General features: G+C 39.3%; 1 protein-coding gene across 3 annotated transcripts in view; it reads right to left on the minus strand.

Moving 5' to 3' along the window:
* Positions 1-926: 926 nt before the first annotated feature.
* Positions 927-19,366, minus strand: part of alpha-Man-IIa (alpha-mannosidase 2) — a 31,273-nt gene continuing 12,833 nt past the window's right edge. For all 3 annotated transcript variants that reach the window (XM_022834222.2, XM_086968547.1, XM_086968546.1), the window contains 2 exons: positions 16,305-16,409; positions 927-12,530 (listed from right to left, as the gene is read on the minus strand). In XM_022834222.2, the coding sequence (XP_022689957.1) occupies positions 9,302-12,530; positions 16,305-16,387 (3,312 nt within the window). In that variant the 5' untranslated portion in view covers positions 16,388-16,409 and the 3' untranslated portion in view covers positions 927-9,301. The remainder of the gene's footprint in view (positions 12,531-16,304; positions 16,410-19,366) is intronic.

A 19,366-nucleotide genomic window follows, 5' to 3' on the forward strand; every position in this document is an offset into this window, starting at 1 on the left:
AAAAGTTTTGTAAATATATGCATATCATCTTTACTCTAAGCGACTTTTTTCCCATCGTATTTGAACATCCCTTGGCAACCCCATTTAGCAATGCTTGTGGCAAACGATTGGCAGTATTAAACATCCGAACCTACCATTATAGTTGAAAAATAACCAAAGTTGCGTTTAGTAGAGTGAAAAAGGCCGCCTTTGTTCTGACCGAGCTTAATTTTAGCCATTTCGTTTGTGGTGTAGAGTGGGTTTATTGAAAAAATATAATAACCTTGCAATAAGGCGAATCGAATATTGCCCGAAATGCTTTTCTTTTGAATTATTCATGCTTCGGCGCTTTTCTATTTTTCTTACTTGATGTGAATTACTTTAATAAGTGCGTACTATCAAAAGGTAAATAATCGTTAGGCGTTAATTTCTTGTACTCAAATAATTGAACTATTTGAAATAAATTTGGCAAATGGCAAAAAAATTGCTCTTTGCATTACTTAAAAAAGCAATAACGTTCTCTAGTATAGTAAGTAAGGAATTATGGTTCTTACCTGTAAGCACTTTCACGCTGATCCTTGGCATACTAAAATATAATTGAGGTCGAAATACAAACATGAAACCTCGTCCATTTTCATCAGCCTAATGGCACCAATTTAGGCGGATCGTTTTTTATTCAGTTCCGCAAAGTTGGTGGTCGCTAAATTAAACTTCATGGTGACATATATACTTTGATCAAGCTTATTGTTCACAAATTAAATGTTGATCAATGTGATAACAGATGGAGTCCTGGCCTGATTAGGACCTACAACCCGTAATCTATGTACTATGTGATGCGCTACTTCAAAAGTTTCTACTTCAAACTTCTCTTCTGTAGTTATGAGGCTCTCGTTTAGAACGATATCTAAGATTAGGTGTCGATAAGTACAAAACATGATTATGCGATGTCCTTTTTAACTACACAATACTAAAATGACTTTACCTTTTATTTTCAACAAATTTATTACCAAACAATGACCTTCAGCGCTGCTCCGTTTCGGGCAATCATCACAATCATAATATAATCATAGCCGTTTTGTTAAAATATCATAACGTTCTTTGCATAACTAGACAACCTAGCTTTTTAATTACCTTTCTCTTGTGGATCGTTTGGTCGTTATTATTAACTGTTACAGAAAAAATCATCGTTATCAACATGGATCTACTATTTGCTCTCACATAACTAAAATAGAAAAATAAAAACACAAAAAATTATATAATTTTTTTGAAATTAATTTAAATGTTTGTTTTAAATAATTTAAATCTCGTTGTTATTTCTGTATATGCTATATAGTGCTTATTCTGTAATATCATCACTCTGGGGTATCTGTGCATCTTAAACATTTTTTGCGGAACGCTTCTATAATTTACTGTCATCCAGATCCAATCGACCAGGCTTATATGCAGTTTTTTTTTGCATCCTGGCTCCATCATATCGCTACTATTCTTCGTCGTGATCATCATTACCTCATATTTTTTACAAAATATCACAACAAATAAACTATGATTTATATGTATGCATACGTATGAACGCTTATGACTGTCACTTTGTATGTCGTTTAATATTTACTATTTCCGTCTTTCTTTAATGATGATCACGTAATAATCGTAATGATTGTATGACGGGTGACTGATAGAAACAGTGATCTTTGTCGAAGTGAAGGAAACCCTTGGGGGAAGACACGCAGATGTTTTCCCTAGGATATATAGTCAACTTCAACAAGAATGCGTCTATCAGTCAATGATGAATGGTGCACGTATGATGATTTCTCAACTTTTGCCTTTTTTCATACGTATATTGTAATTACTTTACTATAATACATCATCTTCATGCTGATTCTTCATTTTGGTCACCATAGTCGTCATCACAATCACGAAACATAATCGCCTCTCATGTTTCTTCTATACACATTAAATAGGAGACGCAATATAGAGTTGTTGACATTGATTCACTTCGACTTGGTCTTTCGGCGAGTGTATGGCTTTAAGACGCGTGGAGCTACAAGTCACGCCACTGAACCCTTGAGCTCTAAAACCTCGACGAATCAAGCAAATCTCAAATTTGGCGTTTGTTTTTTACTTAATCATATTAACCGTTAGATATCGTTGGCGTTGTTTGAATCAGTTCTCCGGGCTTTTTTCAACTAGGAGTATAGAAGGGCAAGCTATCGCACCTATTCGAAATTGGTGATTAGCATTTCCACCTATATTAGCGATAGAAATGGAAAACGGACCAGAAAATATACCGGTTACTGCATGAGAAAGCAAATAAAATGTCACTTTAATTACAGCGTCCTATTAATTTCCATTTAGGAGATGAGAAGTTATTGAATTCGTCAAGAATGAGCTTTTGAGAAGCGCCAACATGTCCATTGGTTAAAACGATGCTGTAAGTGACACAGTCGTTCCAGTCTAATATGATATCTATTGTAGTTGAAACGATTTATAAAAAAGGTGTACGGGTTTTTTTAATAAGAATCACAGAAGGTGGGCTGTGTTACTTTTTGAATGCCTTAAGCAACTAAATCCGTACACAGTTGCGTTAGTTCCATAAATCTCATCATTTTTCAACATTGCATATTACTATATCCCGCTAATTACCAGTAATAATCAGTTATTTGGCGCCTTCGCCCTTTCCGTTAATGTTCACTATTTCCGAGCTAAGGTGATTTGGTCAGACATATGTAGGCGTAAGTAGAACTAATCGACGTCATACGAGCGACCAATGGTCACCGCAGCTGCACTTGCTCACCTAGCTCCCGATCTTTTTACCGTTCGGAAACAACATCAAAAGCTTGTATTGAAGGGTACATGCTAATTAAGATTCGGTTCACTTTTGTCAATGTTTTATAATGTCACATTTCTATCTGCTATATATGTTTATATATATATACCTTCATCACAAATATGGTAATTACGATAATTGTGGTAATAATAAGAGTAATATTAAATTCTCACCGCAACTCGTACAATATATATTCATGTACGAGTGTATTGCAAGTGTCTTGGTTACACCCACTCTGCATTTCTGCCCTTAACACCCAGTTGTTATTAAGGGCTGTCAATATACTATGTATTATTTTTGGTTGGGCTCGCCACGAAGTGGGCTGCAAAAACGTCATTGTGTGGCTTTCGCTCACAAACAACCCCCAATTATATTTTGCTCACTTTCGTTCAAAAATAATTACCTATACAAATGCTTCTCTCATTAAGGATGCGTAAAATGACGCGCTCTCAGCCGTAGTGTTACAGCACAAAAACAGCTGAAAGGCTGCAAATAAAAAAAATTATGACTAATCTTAAAAACCATGACAGTTGAAATATTATTAGAGATTCTCTGCCAACAAGGACGAATCGATAAAGTTAAAACAAACATATACTTGTACTCATGTACAAGGGAAGTTAAATACAGTAGTGAGCTAATTACCGACGCTGATTTTGACGAACAGGCAATTTATAATTAACGACTGTTATTGACCTAATCAACAGGTGAAAATAATTAATGTTTTCGAGCCCATATGTTACCCATACGGATAATAATAACAACAACAACAACAATAGCAATAGTAGCTGAAGACGAAAAAGGTAGCATTTCGTCTTATGATTCATACTTATGGATGTGAAGGTAAGATCGTGTTTCGACGAACGTCTGAAGGTGTTCTAGTAGCAGAACAGCTAACGTAGCTAATGTGAATCTCTTTCTCATGTTTCATTGAACGAATTAAATGTTCATGCAATCAACGACCAGAGCTAAGGCAACGTTAGATCCAATTCACTCGAGCCATTCGTTAAGTCCATCTAAAATCCAGTGTACTGATTGGTTTATTAATAGGTAACGAAACATGCTTTAAAAAATAATAACATTTGTTAACCTGATAGGCGTATATTTATTCCCTAGGCTGCCCATTGGAAATGTTTACCTGGGTTCAGAGGCAACAAACGGGCGCCATGTTGATTATTTTCTATGGCAAAAGGCTTTCACGCGCGTACTTCCGACACACGTTCCTATGTGATCTTGATAATCACCACCGACTGACAGGTCATTCTCATACATTTTATGCTGACGACATTTACTGCCAAAGCTTTATGCACCTTTGTAACTTGCATCCCATCGAGTTCGTTTTTTGATTTCTGTCCACCAAACAAGCATCTACCGACAGTCTTCTTGTTCTTGTACTGTTGCTAACGGATTTCATAGGATAATTTCGCTGTACATAGTGGTACTTGAAGTTGTCTATTTAAGTTGATAGGATCGGTAATACAAAAGCGCACTTATCGCCTAAGTAGGAGAAGCTGATATAAATGAACTTCGGGCACTCTCCAGATCGATCGTCCTTTCATCAAATTTGACCGTTATGTGGTGAGAGAGCATCATGGACGTAACATATTTGTGTCATGAACATGGATGGTCTACTATAAACCTACGTCTCTAATTCATCGATGGCTCGACCCAGCGGCTAAAATTTCTGTAGTCTCCCGCGGCAGCAGATCCGACGGGCGCCAAAAGAACTTCGATAGAAGCATTTGTTCCATCCTTTTAAGTGTAGCAGCAAATCACTGAATGCTTGAAGTTAAGATGAAACAAGTTGCTCATTTAAAATAAGCATGCTTCAATCATGAGCTCAGACAAGTTATTTTTGAAAAGCTTGATAAAGATATGGGTGACTGAGAACAATAGCTATACGTTTAGAGATGATTACATGTTTTCAAAACAATTTCGGATCAAAACGGTATAAACTAGTCATCGACAGGCAGTTCGTCTAGCATGAATACCTAGTGAACATAGTATACGGTTATGCTAAAAAAGGAATGAACTTAAGTTCTGGTTTATGGTCCAGATACAATTTGCTGATATTTTCAGTTTATGTGACAGATTCTATAGGTAGAAAAGGTTCTCATAACGTGTCCCTCTATCCGTTTCTCGATATATACATCTGCCACTCCTATGCAAAAAGCAGCTCTGTAGCCAACCTTATCGTATTGATGCTCGTCATTTCCTCCTGTTTGTTTACTTCTGGCTGAATACAACCTTTGCTTGATTTAGCAAGGGTGGGACGTGAACCTAGTTAACACGGAGCTTCCGGAGGAGGAGCCTTTGTCACAACTGTGTGGCGATGTTCGTAAATTCACTACATCAACGTTACTTTCGAGTTGTCACTTCATAAAACGTCAAGTATGCGCAGAATATCTTAATGCAACACTATCAACGGCGTACACAGGATAACGAGCAATTGTAATTATATAATGTAATAGTCGTATAACTTGTAAATCAAAACATCCTAGACAAGACGCCCCGCAAATTGTTAGATTTCTGTTCTTCTCCTGCTAGTCTTTTTGCCATAAGTCTATATTCTATAAGTTATTTACCCGCATTGTACAATACGACAGACGTGTGCCTACGTATTAGGCTCATAATGCCATGACTCGTCAAGTGAAAAGCATACTATGTCCATTGTACACATGTTCCAATCGTTCAACTAGCTAACTTCGTAGATCTACGTACTGTATTGGGATAAAGAGCTCGTGACAGCGAGAAATCACGTTTACCTTAAAAATAATCATTGCAATGGATTGCCCTTAATTTCAAGAGCTCCTTCCTTATCGTATCGTATCATATTGGTACAAATGCAATACTCATCGGTCGCACTAGCTGTAAATGTAGGTGGATAGACTTTCACATTCTATTGTATTACATATATGTACATATATTTAGATATATTCGGTCGGTATTTAATCAGATAGTTTTTACAAGATTTCAAGGTCTATCGCTCAGCACTAAAACGAGGTACTTTCGTCTTCCGTTGTCGACGCTGGAAAAACTAAGTGCGAAGACTGGCTGGAGTGTTTTTGTCGAAACATGTTCACAACGTTAAACTGCTGAGACGTTTCATGTTTTCCAGTACACGGTCGCTAACGTTGCTGATAAGCTAAAGCACCCTTCTGCTGTCGTCGCGTGAAATCAGTAAAAAGAATTAAAAGGTGCCACGAAGCACAAGGGCCTTTGTTTCAAATTTTACGTCTGGCATCGCCGTTAGAAATTCCATCAGACAGCTGGCTCCCAGCACGAAACGAAATGTACCTATGCTTGGATTCGAACCTAGATCACAACGTGTCTTTAAGATCGAAGAACGAAACTACCACGAAGGAATGTAGAAAGGCTAGGTGGTTATTTATGAGCTCCAAGAAAAGTTAAATTCGTCTCTTATTCGTCTCTAGAGCGGTTTAAAAGATTGTAGACCAGTTCTTCTGAAAGTTAGGTTTTGCCGCCGACTCAAGGGCAATAGACCTGCCAAGAAACATAGATCGCATGTTCGCATGAAGCGAACCCGTCTTCATTTGGAAACTGGACCGCTGAAAACTGAGAGAAGCCTGTTTCTCAAAGGAATTTCATTTTGAAACTCTCGGGAAAAAACTCATCATTCATTCAGACGTTTTGGCAAACGATTTTCTAAAAACCGCATTATGTCGAAAATTCAACATCTGTTGGAAGTTTTGATGTGGTTTATTATGTGTATCAAAGGCACTGGGATGACACATTTCGCACAGGGGATAATAATGCACAAAGAATATGCTGAAGTTATCGAGAGCAAGACGGTGCCTCCAGTACAATAGTTCCACCGGTGACTATATCTTCATGCATGGTAAAGCTACTAGTTGGCAATGACACTAGAGGTGCTGCCATGACCTGCTGTTTCACCAGATCTCAATCCAAAAATAGATGTCTAAAAAATTATAACAACTGGTTTGGAAAGGACAGAGAATATGAAATATTTCAGATCTTTGTAAAAAAAATTACTGACGTGTGGCATCATGATCCACTCATATTTGCGGCAGCGAAAAACTCCATCAGAAACACGTTTCAGAGAGTGGCAGCAATTCTGTCTGTAAGGGGCAGTACCATGAAATACTATTGCTTGCAACGATCCCACATGCTTTGTCAAAAATTCGAAAATATTTGCCGATTTCTTTATAACTATATGAACAGTCGCCAAAAAACCGTTTGAAAATATGTCGCTGTAGTGTCGTGCGATGGGCCTGAAACTCGGTTCGAATTGTTGAGCCTATTTGATTGATAACCGGCTGTGTATATATATATATATATATATATTATATATATCACATCTAGGACTACTTCAAGCTATAATATTGTAATAATATGATTATCTTTTCTCTATTGTTTCTTCTTCTAATACCCTCTCGCATCCCACAAGTATACGAATACAAACGCTTTATCTTCTCGTTACGGTCAAAGATGTTTATGTCAATGTTTACTTAGTAGATTGTGACCACGGTGATAAGAAATTATTTATTTGTCGCTGTTATTATTGTTGTTACGGGTGTTGCTTTAGCTGGGCTTAGTCCGCGTACAATGCTAAACGTTGCATAAATTGCATCGGAAATATCGTGACGGAAACAAATCAGCTGGAGTCTGGTAAGAGTGGACACTGGCTACTTAGAACCGTTTTGACAATCATTATCAAAATACACACTTTCGAATAATTAACCACACAAAATTTCTTAGATGGATCCACACTTTCAGGTCATTTGTCCATCCATTCAGACTCACGTAACAAGAGAACATGTATACATTTGCTTGTTTATATTTTCACTTTATAACAATCGCTCATTACCAGTTCGGCGTATGCAGTTGCAAACTGCATTTAATTAGTTATTTCTTGGTTGTTAGCATTATTACGTTAGTTAGATAAGTATTTTCTTTTTTTTTTAATTAAGTCATTTTTAGTGGCGCTAAAATTTAAAATATATCAGTGTCGCCTTCTAAAATTGATTAGCTTTTTCCGTGTTCTTCGTTTATTTATTTGGGTAAAGGATGTATCTCTCAACTATGGAACCCATTTATGAAATCATTTTGTTTTTCTGTTTCCTGCTTTAAATGGGCCGTGCTGCACTAATTCTAACAGTTGCAATTTAATAAGTAGGGCGTAAAAGTATTTTCGTTGAAGGACTGTCAGTCTTAGGTTTATCAGAATTTTCGCTAGTCCCATGTGGCCTTGTGTCTCAAGAGCCTTCATATCATTAGTTTTATGACTCAACTTGAGGAGCCGAGTCGAATCACAGTCAGCGATCATCATTTAATTGTGTTTATGCAGCTTTACTATACGCTTATATAGGTAGTTCCTTTTAGACCCTATTGAATCTTAGGTGTTGTTTATATCGAGAATTATCTGTGGTTTTGCTATTCTCTCTTGCGGCAAAGTTCGTCATTAGAGATCACTTTGCGGTGCCGATATTTTACAGGAATGGCTTTTTTCCTAGCTTGCAAGTAATGATATGTATGTGCTTAAGCAAATGGCAAAGCCACTAAGTTCATATAGTATCTACGTTTAAATACGTTTGATAGGTTAGTTCGTGTATGCAGGTAATTTGTAATAGTTTCTGTTTTTTTACCCATACAGAGCATTTGTAAGATGACTTGGTCGAATTCTCATTCTACAGAAGTATTTGCAATTTGTCGTCATTCGCTTCTTGCGGCCATTCAGAGTTCGGTTTTTTATAGAAATAAACCTTCAGCTGGAGATTGTTAAAACCAATCTTGACAAATGCCATCAGATGGCACTTCAAAGTTTACCTTCAATCCACTGCACAATCTTGGCTGTCTTAAGTGCCTTATTTTTCAGCAATATATAATTCTGTAATAAAGAATTTGCGGTTTTGCGATCATAGGACATCTGACTACTGAGCAGACGATCGCTATTGACGTGCTCGGCCAAAGTGCAAAACGAACACTTCATAGAAGAGGCCCACCAATCAATTTGCAAGCCAAACGGCTAAATTAAATATATGGGTAACAAAAACTAAACGTGGTCGAAATAAGTTTCCTATCAACCTAATACAATTGGGCCGTCTTTATTTCATCAGCCACCTAGAACAGTGCTTGTCGTCGTTATATTCTCCTGTATTAGACGCACTTTCTCTCCTTCTCGCTTGCTCTATACTTTTATCTCTTACATTTTATAAGTACTATAATTCGTATTACTATTTCTACTATCGAAATATCAATGCTAGTAAATTAAACACGATATATCTCCTCATTCATGGTCTTGTCTATCCGGAAGCCTCGCACACGCATATATATAGCATGTCTGAAAGCCTCCATTAGTCAGTACATTAGCATAATATGTATGTAGTATCTATATAAATCTTTCACTCATCTGTCGTTTTTTACCTATAATATTTTAAAAGAAGGGCTTCTCTATGTTTCTTAGCTAGCTAACTCTACAACGACGAATAATAGGACTGCTTGATTGGTTGCTCACTAGAATCATGGGATGAGTCGAGCCATTTTTACCGCCCGAATGTGGTTAGCCGGCACATGAATGTTCTCGGTGACGTGGAACACATCACCGGGGTACAGATCGCTGAGTGATGTGAACTGCGCGCTATCACCGAATGTCCGTCCAAAGAGCGTTGTTAAGTCCATGCCAGCCGATGTAATCTGGCACATACCGATAGGCACTAGCTCACTGCACGAATAACCTTCGTTGTGTAACGTAATGAGGAACTGAGGTTCTTCGCCGGTCCCGGTGTCCATGAAGCGAACGTTGACAAGGTGTAGGCCGCAAGGCTGAAGGGTCGATGAGGTTGAATATGACTCCTTCTTAGTGCCGTGAACTAATAGAGGAAGAGCAGGCGACGACAATGAATGGTACGTGAGCAAGGCCAACAATGAAGGCCGAGGATCGATGTCGCTTTGCGATTCGAGCACGAGCCGGAACGAGCTCAACGCGGGAATGTTGTCTTGTACCGGCTGAGCTAGTCCTCGGTTATCGTCCTGACTGAGCCGCCTGTCAAGGAACACATACAACGAGCCTTGTTCGCCAAGGTCGGACACGCCGAGGGGCTGTGCTGATGCAAGGCTGAGCCGCGCGAAGCTGTCCTGTATGTAGGCCATGGCCGACAGCGGGTACACGTTGGCCTGAATAGGTAATTGATGCTGGTAGCGTCGTTCGACGTAACTGAAACCATTGAGATCGGTGAAGAATGATTTCGATTCGATCGAAGTAGAGACATGCATCAGCAACTCGAAATTGTTCGTTCGAGTGATGTCGACAATATTGTGTATCTCAATAGTTTGCCCATCGATGCCTGGTGACTCCTTGATGCGGAAATGCACCTTGATATCTGAGGTAATAGTGAGTACCTCACTGACGAGGGCGCCTTTTACTGCGACAACAGTTGTCGGAACGAAACGTAGTGATGTGGGGGCGTCTTTCTCTGGCATGAACAGATACGCGCCGGATTTATCTCGTTTCGGGTTGCTGTGCGTGGAAAATCGCCAGAACGAGATTTCGACGGACGCCTGTGCGGTAGTCTGCGTCAGTCGGGTCAGCAGACCGGTGTACTTCGAGAAGCTCGCTGACAAACCGCTAGTCTCGACTTTGAAGTTCTGCTCATCAGACGAGCTTACCTGAAAGACGCCCCCGCCGCTGTTCTCGCACGAGCTCTTGTAAAATATGACGTCCGCTCTCGACGGAGCCGTTTCGTGGCCACCGCGTGATACCGTGAACGCTTTAACCTCGAGGGGTCGTAGTTCAACCTGGAAGCTTAACTCGAAGAGATCGTCGCGCAGCTTGCAGCCATCGAATGCGGGCGAAAGTTGAGACACCGCGCCTTTAACCGTCACGTCAGGTGATACCGTGTAAATCGTGACTACCTCTCGCCGAAGGGCGGTTAACGCATTTACAACCGACACGATATAGGAGGCCTGGCGAAAATCAAGCAATACCCTCGACGAGTAGCCCTCAACCGTTCCATTCAAGTTAATGACAATGTTGTTCTCACATGAATCAGTGTTGCCGAGCAAATATTCAGCAGATATGCGGATGATATTCATTGAGTTTGTTAATGCCTGGTTGAGCTTCATGCCATAGTCTTGCATTACGTGTGTTTTCGCCGTGCCCGTAATACCGTCATGGTGTTGAAAGAGCGAGAGGCCTCTTCTCGCTTGGTCCAGCATTTTCGTCACCCGACAGTTCATACCGTTTGCTTTGGCCAGACTGTGCACAATTTCAGCTGTCCTCAACGTCGACTCGACGCGCCTATCTAAAAACTTGTAAAATGGTCTCGATGTATAATAGCCAGACCAGTACTCATCATTCTTGTCTGCGTAAGTGAAGAAGTCGCCCGTCAGCGTAGGTATCGTAACGGCTGATGAACGCATATCGTTCTCAATTGACTGGAAATAGTCCTGAAGTGTGCCAAACTGCACGTTGGCATTCAATGACTCGTTCTTATTAATGAAATCCATAATTCTCTTGTAATTCGTATACTGGCTGTCCCATTCAGTACTACGGTCAAAACGGAAGTCATCACCAAGCGGTATGAGCACTGAACTTGTCTGGTACAGCTGTGCTTTCTTGCGATACTGGTCGAGCAACAGCGCAGCTCGAGAAGCCACATTCCTCTCGGTTATCTTGATCGGGGGCATTTTCCACGGACAGCTTGACCGGCTTGGTTTTAATCGCATAAAATCAAACTGGCAACAAACAGCTGGGTCAGGGCCGCATGTGTGCGGGACATCGTAACTATAAAAAGGCATCATGTGGCAAAACATATCTGTATCACCTTGCGTGTCCCAGGACTGGCGCCACTGAAATTCTAAAGCCCTAGCTCTTGCAAGATATTTTTTGAGAAAATAGTGCACTCGCTGTATGACCATATTCTTCAAGCCGAGTCCCTTCAGAAGAAACGCCATCGTTGGCGATAGCCCGAACGGGTCAATGGCCCAGCCATTTTTCGGCTTCGGTGCCGCCGGTAGATTTCGTTGCAACCATTCGTGGCCAAGTACGAGCTGTTCCAGCATGGCGTAGTAATGAGTGTTAGCTTCATCGTTCATCACCCAGCCGCCGGTAACGAACTCGAGGCGGCCCTCTTTCACCAGCCGGGTGACATTCTTCCGAATCGGTTCGGGCTGTTCTTCGAACCATCGCGCAAAAAAAGAAATCTCAGCCCAAATAAAAGTCATGTCACGATGTTGGCTTAGTTTAGCGACAGCGTATGTGAGGATATTTTTTGTGTTCTCGGTATAATACTTTTCAAACGTTTTTATCCATCCGGGATCGTTGTGCGAATGGGGCACAATGAACACCTTAAGTTTGTTGGTGGCATCCCACTGTGTCGAGTCATATTCAATGGGCCAGCCTTGCTTCCAAACTCCGCCGTCCTCATTGGTGAATGATACCGTCTGAATGATGCTCCGTATGTCATAGTCACATTTAGCACGCGGGGGGACACTTTTCATGCAAAACATTGTGCTGGTATCGTGTAGCGTGTCGGATTTCCCGATCCCCGCAACGTCTGCTCCGGATGCAGCGACAGGAACTCTGGCTTTCTGTTCCGCTTCTTCTAGGCTGCGTTTCAGCGAAGCCAATTCTTGACGATTTTTCTTTACTTGTAGCTCGAGGTTCCGTAGTTCGGCGTCGAGATCCACTGTACCCTGCTCCGCGGGGCCTGGCGGGCCTATACCACGGAACAAAACCAATAGACATACTCTGTAAAAGGTAAGCCAGACGCAGGCAGAAATAGAAATCCAGCGTTAGAATTGATATAATCGCACATATCTAATGCGACGTACTATTGGAGTACTAATGGACGCATATTATGAACTGTATTATCATATTTTTAAAACTTTCTCGAATAATTTATATATTTGAGTTACTCATTGACATATTGCACGGACCAGAGCGTCTACCATGAGAGATGAACTATTTTGACATCCCTCTAGGTTTCAACATTTGTTACCTCATTAAATTTTTCTGAATTTGAATATTTGTGAGAATTATTAACCTAATTGAATATATCTGTGCACATACTAAATATGTTGAGCTGATATCGTCAACTCAACAACAAAAAGTAAGGTAAGTAAAAGGCCGCGAAGTAGATATCACCCTAAGAAGCCTGTCATTTTCCACCAGAGGTAAACGATATGTCCATTTTAATTATGATTGTATTGCTAATTAATGTAGCATCTTAGTCTTTTAATTCAAAACAAAAGTCACTTCATGAAATGAAGTTCTAGAATATACGATAGAACTAGTAAATGTTGCATGATAAAAGTTTATAGGCTCTTCATAATCGCCAGTAACAAATTCATTATCTTCGATTAAGTTACCACTTTACGATTTGACTAGCGACAAACAACTGTTAGAAAAGTAATACTTTAAAGACAAGCTTGCTTTGCTCAGCCATTTTTAAAACCATTTGCAGAGTGGGCAAAGAAATTTTATTTTTTGCATTATTATCTACATATATATTGTAAACAAACTACGATGTCTACTTCGCTCGCGCTTTGATCTCTGCATCCTATATTTTAGAAATCTGTTTGCCCAGAATTATTACGTTATTTTCGCAGTTATATACCTACAAACGATATTACAGTTAGAGATTTAACAAGCGTTATTAGAAAAGTCAGAGCTTTGTTGTTACAGGACATTCACGCATAAAACAGTTGTACAGATATTTTACAAAAATTGAACTTTTTTTTTTTTGATTTGCGTGCCATATTGAGCTTTCTGCTGTGTTAGTCCAAAGGCAAAAAATCCAATCATTTTTGCTTATACTGTGAAGCACATATTGCCTAAAAAAGAAGCAATATTTGGAAACTAATGGTTAAACGGAGTCAAACATAGGAAATGTACTGTTTTCAAAAGTAACACTGCAAAATTTCGACTATTGGCTATATATCTTGGCTAGCTGCATATGAGCTGCTTAGTCTAACTGGCCCAAGCTGTACCTTCTAGCGTCATAATTTTCCAAAAAAGAACAGCTACACGAATGAGCCTCAAATTCGTCTATTGTATTATCTAACACCCACATATATTATATGTATATATCTACCCGGAAATGGCTGTATACTCGTAAAATGATCCAAGGCATTGGTCCACGGAGCAATATGGTGAAAACAAAGATGGATGTCGGCATAAGTTCTCAACTTGACTCAACTTCTCACACCCAATAGCGTTGCTTTCCGGTATAAGTTAGGTTTAGTTTTTATTAATTAGAAGTTTATTACTGTGTAAAGTATCAACACTTTTAAAGCTTATTGAACTGTGGTAACATTATGTTAAAGTTTGCGCTTCTGGCAAACACTTTTTGCGAGTTCCGGTAACATTTTCGTCATCGAGATTTTTTTGATTCGACATGGAGGAGTTTCTAATGAAAAGAACAATTCAATCACCCACACATGGTCACAAAATGTAGCTAGAGACCTGTAGATTGTCGCCAAGTGATTGTGTTCTTTTCTTGTGGATGTTTAACAAATGCTCAGTACTTCTGAAATGTTCTGGTTAGTTAATGTTAGTAATTAGGTCATGCCAAAATAGACCATTTATAGATTGAAGGTTACTTCTACAAGATTTGCATTGCCAACATATAGCACGTAGTTCATGAACGGATAGGTCGCAAGGTCAAAAATGCCTTCGTACTGTTCTCGACAACATCAGCGCTTTAAAATAGTTTTGCCAATCTATTTGCCGAGAGTATATCAGACGCGAGAATTAGCATTTCACTGCTCGGGCACAAAGGAGTCTATATAAATTACCCACACAATATAAAAATATACCAGCCAACAACGTCTAATAAGCTAGCCGAAAACGTTTCAACATGATTTGTTGCGCTAATATAATGAAATCACATTAATCAAGTAGAATGAGTTACATGAGACTGCCTGTCTATCTGACGTCTATTGCTGGCTTCAACACGGTGAAACTCTCGTTTTATGTAGAAGATAAACTTGATGCAATGGCAAAATCTAATAATTCTAATACTAGATTATGGATGACCCCACTACCCCTTAGCCCAAGTCAGCTTAACTCCACGACAGAACTTGCACGTTTAATAGTTAGACTGCTGGAAACTGGAGATCGTACGTAGAGTTTACAAACGCCATATTACAGGCATAGCGACCTCCTTTATGCGGACAGTTCGATATCTATTTATAATGACTAACTAAGTAATGTATCTAAATTTATCCGCTTTCCGTTTTATTTTATTTTATTTATATTTAATTTCAGAAACGTTCATAAAAATATCGTCATAAATATCTGTTGAATTCTTTTCTGTAGAAGACTATATGCTATAACCTGTTCTATATTAACGAGTCCGCTCTTCAAGGCTATTACAAGCGACATGAAATTCAGTATCCGATACTCGTTTCGTTTGATAAGGAACTGGGCGAAATCGAAAACCGATATCACCACTGTGTAGCTAGAATAACAAGCTCATCTTGATATCGACACGGTACGGTATTGCATTATTGGATTACCCCATATGCAGAAACGTTTAATAACCAGGAAAAAGTAGGCTTCTGTATAAAGCTTAAAGTCAAATGTCGTCATCCACTGCAATGGGTAAGTGCGGCATTTAATATATGCTTTGACACACTTGCGAGTCCATACCGTGCATTTCAGGCCCAACCTGTTCCAAGACAGTAACTAAGACATCATCCAGTCTTCGAACTTTTTCGACACACGTAGGCCTTCACGCTAGTTCGTCGGTGTTGGCTGCCACAGCGATAACGTTTATGAAGCGAACGCAACTAGGCCTGTATAAACCACTGCGTTGACCCAGGGCCACTCCTCCAAATCAGTTCCACCCACTTTTCACTAGTACCAGTTCTCCTTATTCTATACGGTAGTCTGAAAGAACCATTAGAGCTATCTGTCCACAGAACACCCGTTTATTATCAGCCCTTCTCTGCCGAAGGTTGTCTTTCTACATGAGAAATCTTTGGGATATTTCCTTAGTTGGTCCGGTGGACGATGGGAAAACAAAGGTGACGGGCTGCGCAGTGGATAGCCTAAAGGCCCACGCGATACTCCACCCACGACAGGGTATAACACACAGACACGAGGGCTCCGTGAAAACAAATTTGCGTAGAGAAAACCCATCAGCACTAATAATATGGCATCAACGCTGGGTAATGCGTCTCACATCGAAGTCTCCGTGTGATGACTCGCCGTGTGTTACTCGAATTCACTTGTTCCCAACTCACGAACACGGTTTTCTTCCGGGATTATCGACTCCACTACGATTCCTAACTACTATCACCTGCTGCTTCCGAATAAAACTTATTATGTTGTTGTACAGATATAGGCTACAAAAAACGAACTTGGTTAACATAACAACATCGGCAACGTGAATCCTATCAGTACATTATTTCTCGTACTGGTTTAGAATTTACTCATCTAAGAGTAACGTGGGGAAATAAAAAGAACTTATTCCCTATTAAGTTCTTTAATTTATTAAGTTATTCCCTATTAACTTACCCGAGCAAAATTGCACAGATAATCAAATGCGAGTATAGACGCACCAGTCGCCACATTAGACTGAAGGCCAGAGTTCGTCGCATTGCTGCTTTCGCCTGAAATCAGCTTTGGACACACGAGGGAAATCATGTTAACACTAGGGCTGAATAACGAATGGAAGCATTATATATTGGAAATAGGTGGTTATGTGTTTTTGCACATTATTATTGATTATTACATGTCTATATCTTACTGTTACGGCGTAATGGCTACTCGTGAATGCACAAAGGAGTAGATGGGGCTTACAGATACACAAAGGAGGCAAGACAAAGGCAACAAAAGGATGGGAAAAGGTTTACGTACACAACTATACGCGCTGCACACTAATAAACAAATAGGCAAACTGAGTTTTTTCCAACGCTGGAGTTTTCCACTTTTAGCAGTCAAATTGATCACAAATATTCGGTTTAGCTGGCCTAGATTTCTGCTATTCTTCAACAACAAAATCAGTATGTCCTTTCGGCCGAAAATTCGTATTTCGAATCTGGATGGCCCTCTATGGAAATAGAAAAAAGGCAGATGTATTTTATAAACCAGAACCAATTAGCAAACATTGTACTTTTGACAGAAAGATCTGCATGTTTCTATATTAAAAAAAAACTTATTTTTCTCAGCCTATTCCTTAGTTCCGTTGCATTCATATATTAAAGCAAAGACCTGAGTAGAAGTTCCGTCTTCGAGTATTAATTAGTGTAGTGGACAATATTCAATATGTAGTCTCGAATGGTGCCGCACTACGATTGACTTGAGTGTACTAAAAAACTAAACTGCTTCGTAAATTTCTGCTATATATCGGGCGGATTAGAGATTCGGGCCTCGATTGGCGATTTCTTTTACATTATATTGCTTTTATGATAAATTACCTCCATCGAACTCAGAGAAGAGGTGCACACTCAGAGAACATCTAAGATCTCAAACTATTTAATATATGAAATCTATTGAACGGATCTTGGATTTGTAGAAGCGTGAAAACTGTTGTTGTCAACCACCCTCTCATTTTTTGGAGACGCAGTAAAGCATAGATAATTGGAACATGGCCCTGTAAAAAAATTGAACAAATCCAAACGCTTTTGTAATGTATTCGCTATATACTAAGCGATCGAGATTGACATGTATAATTTTTTGTTAGTTGTTAGTAATGTCTTCAATGAAGAAGACGTAACAAATTAGGTATACGTTACGATGTCTCAAATCTTAAAGTCCTATATTCCCTTCTCGTTTGTTATATTCGTTCGCCGAAACTGAAACTTTAGCACGGATAGGAAAGCAACATGCTTAAATAATAGGAAATTTCAATCGATTTATAAATTCCTTTGAAAGTCCAACCAAATTTCTGTGTTAGACTACAGTGTTTCAAAACTCAAAGACAACCTGTATGATCTTTACCGCTTCCTTTGGGGCTGGAACAATGGTGAATTCTCACCTAGATGCTATCTTAAGCTTTTTGCATAGATTTTAGAGCAAATGTATTTTGACAGACTCTACACCCAAGTAATGAGATTGTTTGAACATATCCACATGTATCCATATCTTCGAGTACTGTTTTCAAACGAATTACAAGTATGCACACAATAGGTCATATTCTAAACCACATACAGGAGAGTTGCCTGCATACGTTCCCGGTCCTAATGCAGTAGAAATTTATTGCGGCTCTGGCTCGACAGGACGAACACTTGCTGTCCATTTGCAAGCCAATAAGATTACTTGGCACCGCATTGACTAGCTACTTACCGCTTGTTGCGTCCCCTGAGAGGGAGGTACGTAGCATTTAGATAAGCTCGAACGGAGCAATAATGGATCAACATAACTGAACTGTGAAAAACATATCAACTTTGGTTTAAACATGTATAATCGTATCATGAGAAGCTGTTAAGAGGTAATCGCTTCGGTTTTTTTTAAGGCTGTGTCAATTTATCATCATCAGTTTTTCAATTCCTACACTTTATCCACTAATGATTACCAATTAAAGGGTTAACCCAAAGGCTATCTCGGGTCTGCACGAAACAACCTTTTTTGATATTTCGATAAACTTATTTTTAACTAACGTGAGGCACTACTGGACTAATATAACAAAATAGTGAAAGGTTTATAAAATTTGATCTTGAAACAATGAATTAATTAGTTAATAATTATATTCAAGTGAATGGTATTCAATACAAATTCAGTGAGAAGTACAACAGCTTCAACTAAGTACGAAACCAAAAATTAGGGTATATTATCCACACTAAGAAAACATATCATGAGAGAACTTTTGAGATTTGACTAATTATGTCAAACCAAGTACAGTATACCAGATATGTCAGTATATAGCCATTGAAATCGATGGGTTCGACCGAACAATCGTTCATTTTACGGCTAGTAATTGTATGAGGCAATAATAAGCACGGATTTTAGTAGAATGATAACCAGACCTTCTTTAACAAAATGTCGAATGCTAGTCAAAGGGTGTCTCGTAAAAAGCACAGTTTAATGCGAATCTGTGTACGGAATGTTCACGGTTAGAAGCAACGACTCGACAACAAATGGTCCCCTTACGTGGTAAACATCGCGCTGAGGTCTATCGACACGTTAGCATGCCACTATAACGATCCAATGGCGCACGGAAACTTACCAACTTTCCCAGCTTAACCCTGATCGATTTGATACAGACATTTTCTCCCGCCCAAACTAGTAGTTCTAGCAGAGGCGGTATCAACTTCGTAACGGCTGGCTCCAACTTAACTTCGTGATACTGCCAGATAAATAAAGCCATTTTATTCGCTCTGATAGCGACCTCTTTCACAAAACAAGTATTGGGTGTTTGTACTAGGAATTGTAACAAACTATTGTTTGTCTTGTTATCAGTATTGCAAATATGACAAATGTATTTTAGTTTATAGGTTTGCATGGACTGGGTTTTTCGGGTCTCAAGACGACCTCGGGTTGACGCTTATTTACATATCTATCTTTCAAACAAACAGCGACTATTTTTGTGCACGTACGAGTTTAAGGCACTGCTTCATTGTAAATTTACATGCCGGCAC

Source organism: Varroa jacobsoni, unplaced genomic scaffold (assembly GCF_002532875.2).
Source record: "Varroa jacobsoni isolate VJ856 unplaced genomic scaffold, vjacob_1.0 scaffold_512, whole genome shotgun sequence".
NCBI lineage: Eukaryota > Metazoa > Arthropoda > Arachnida > Mesostigmata > Varroidae > Varroa > Varroa jacobsoni.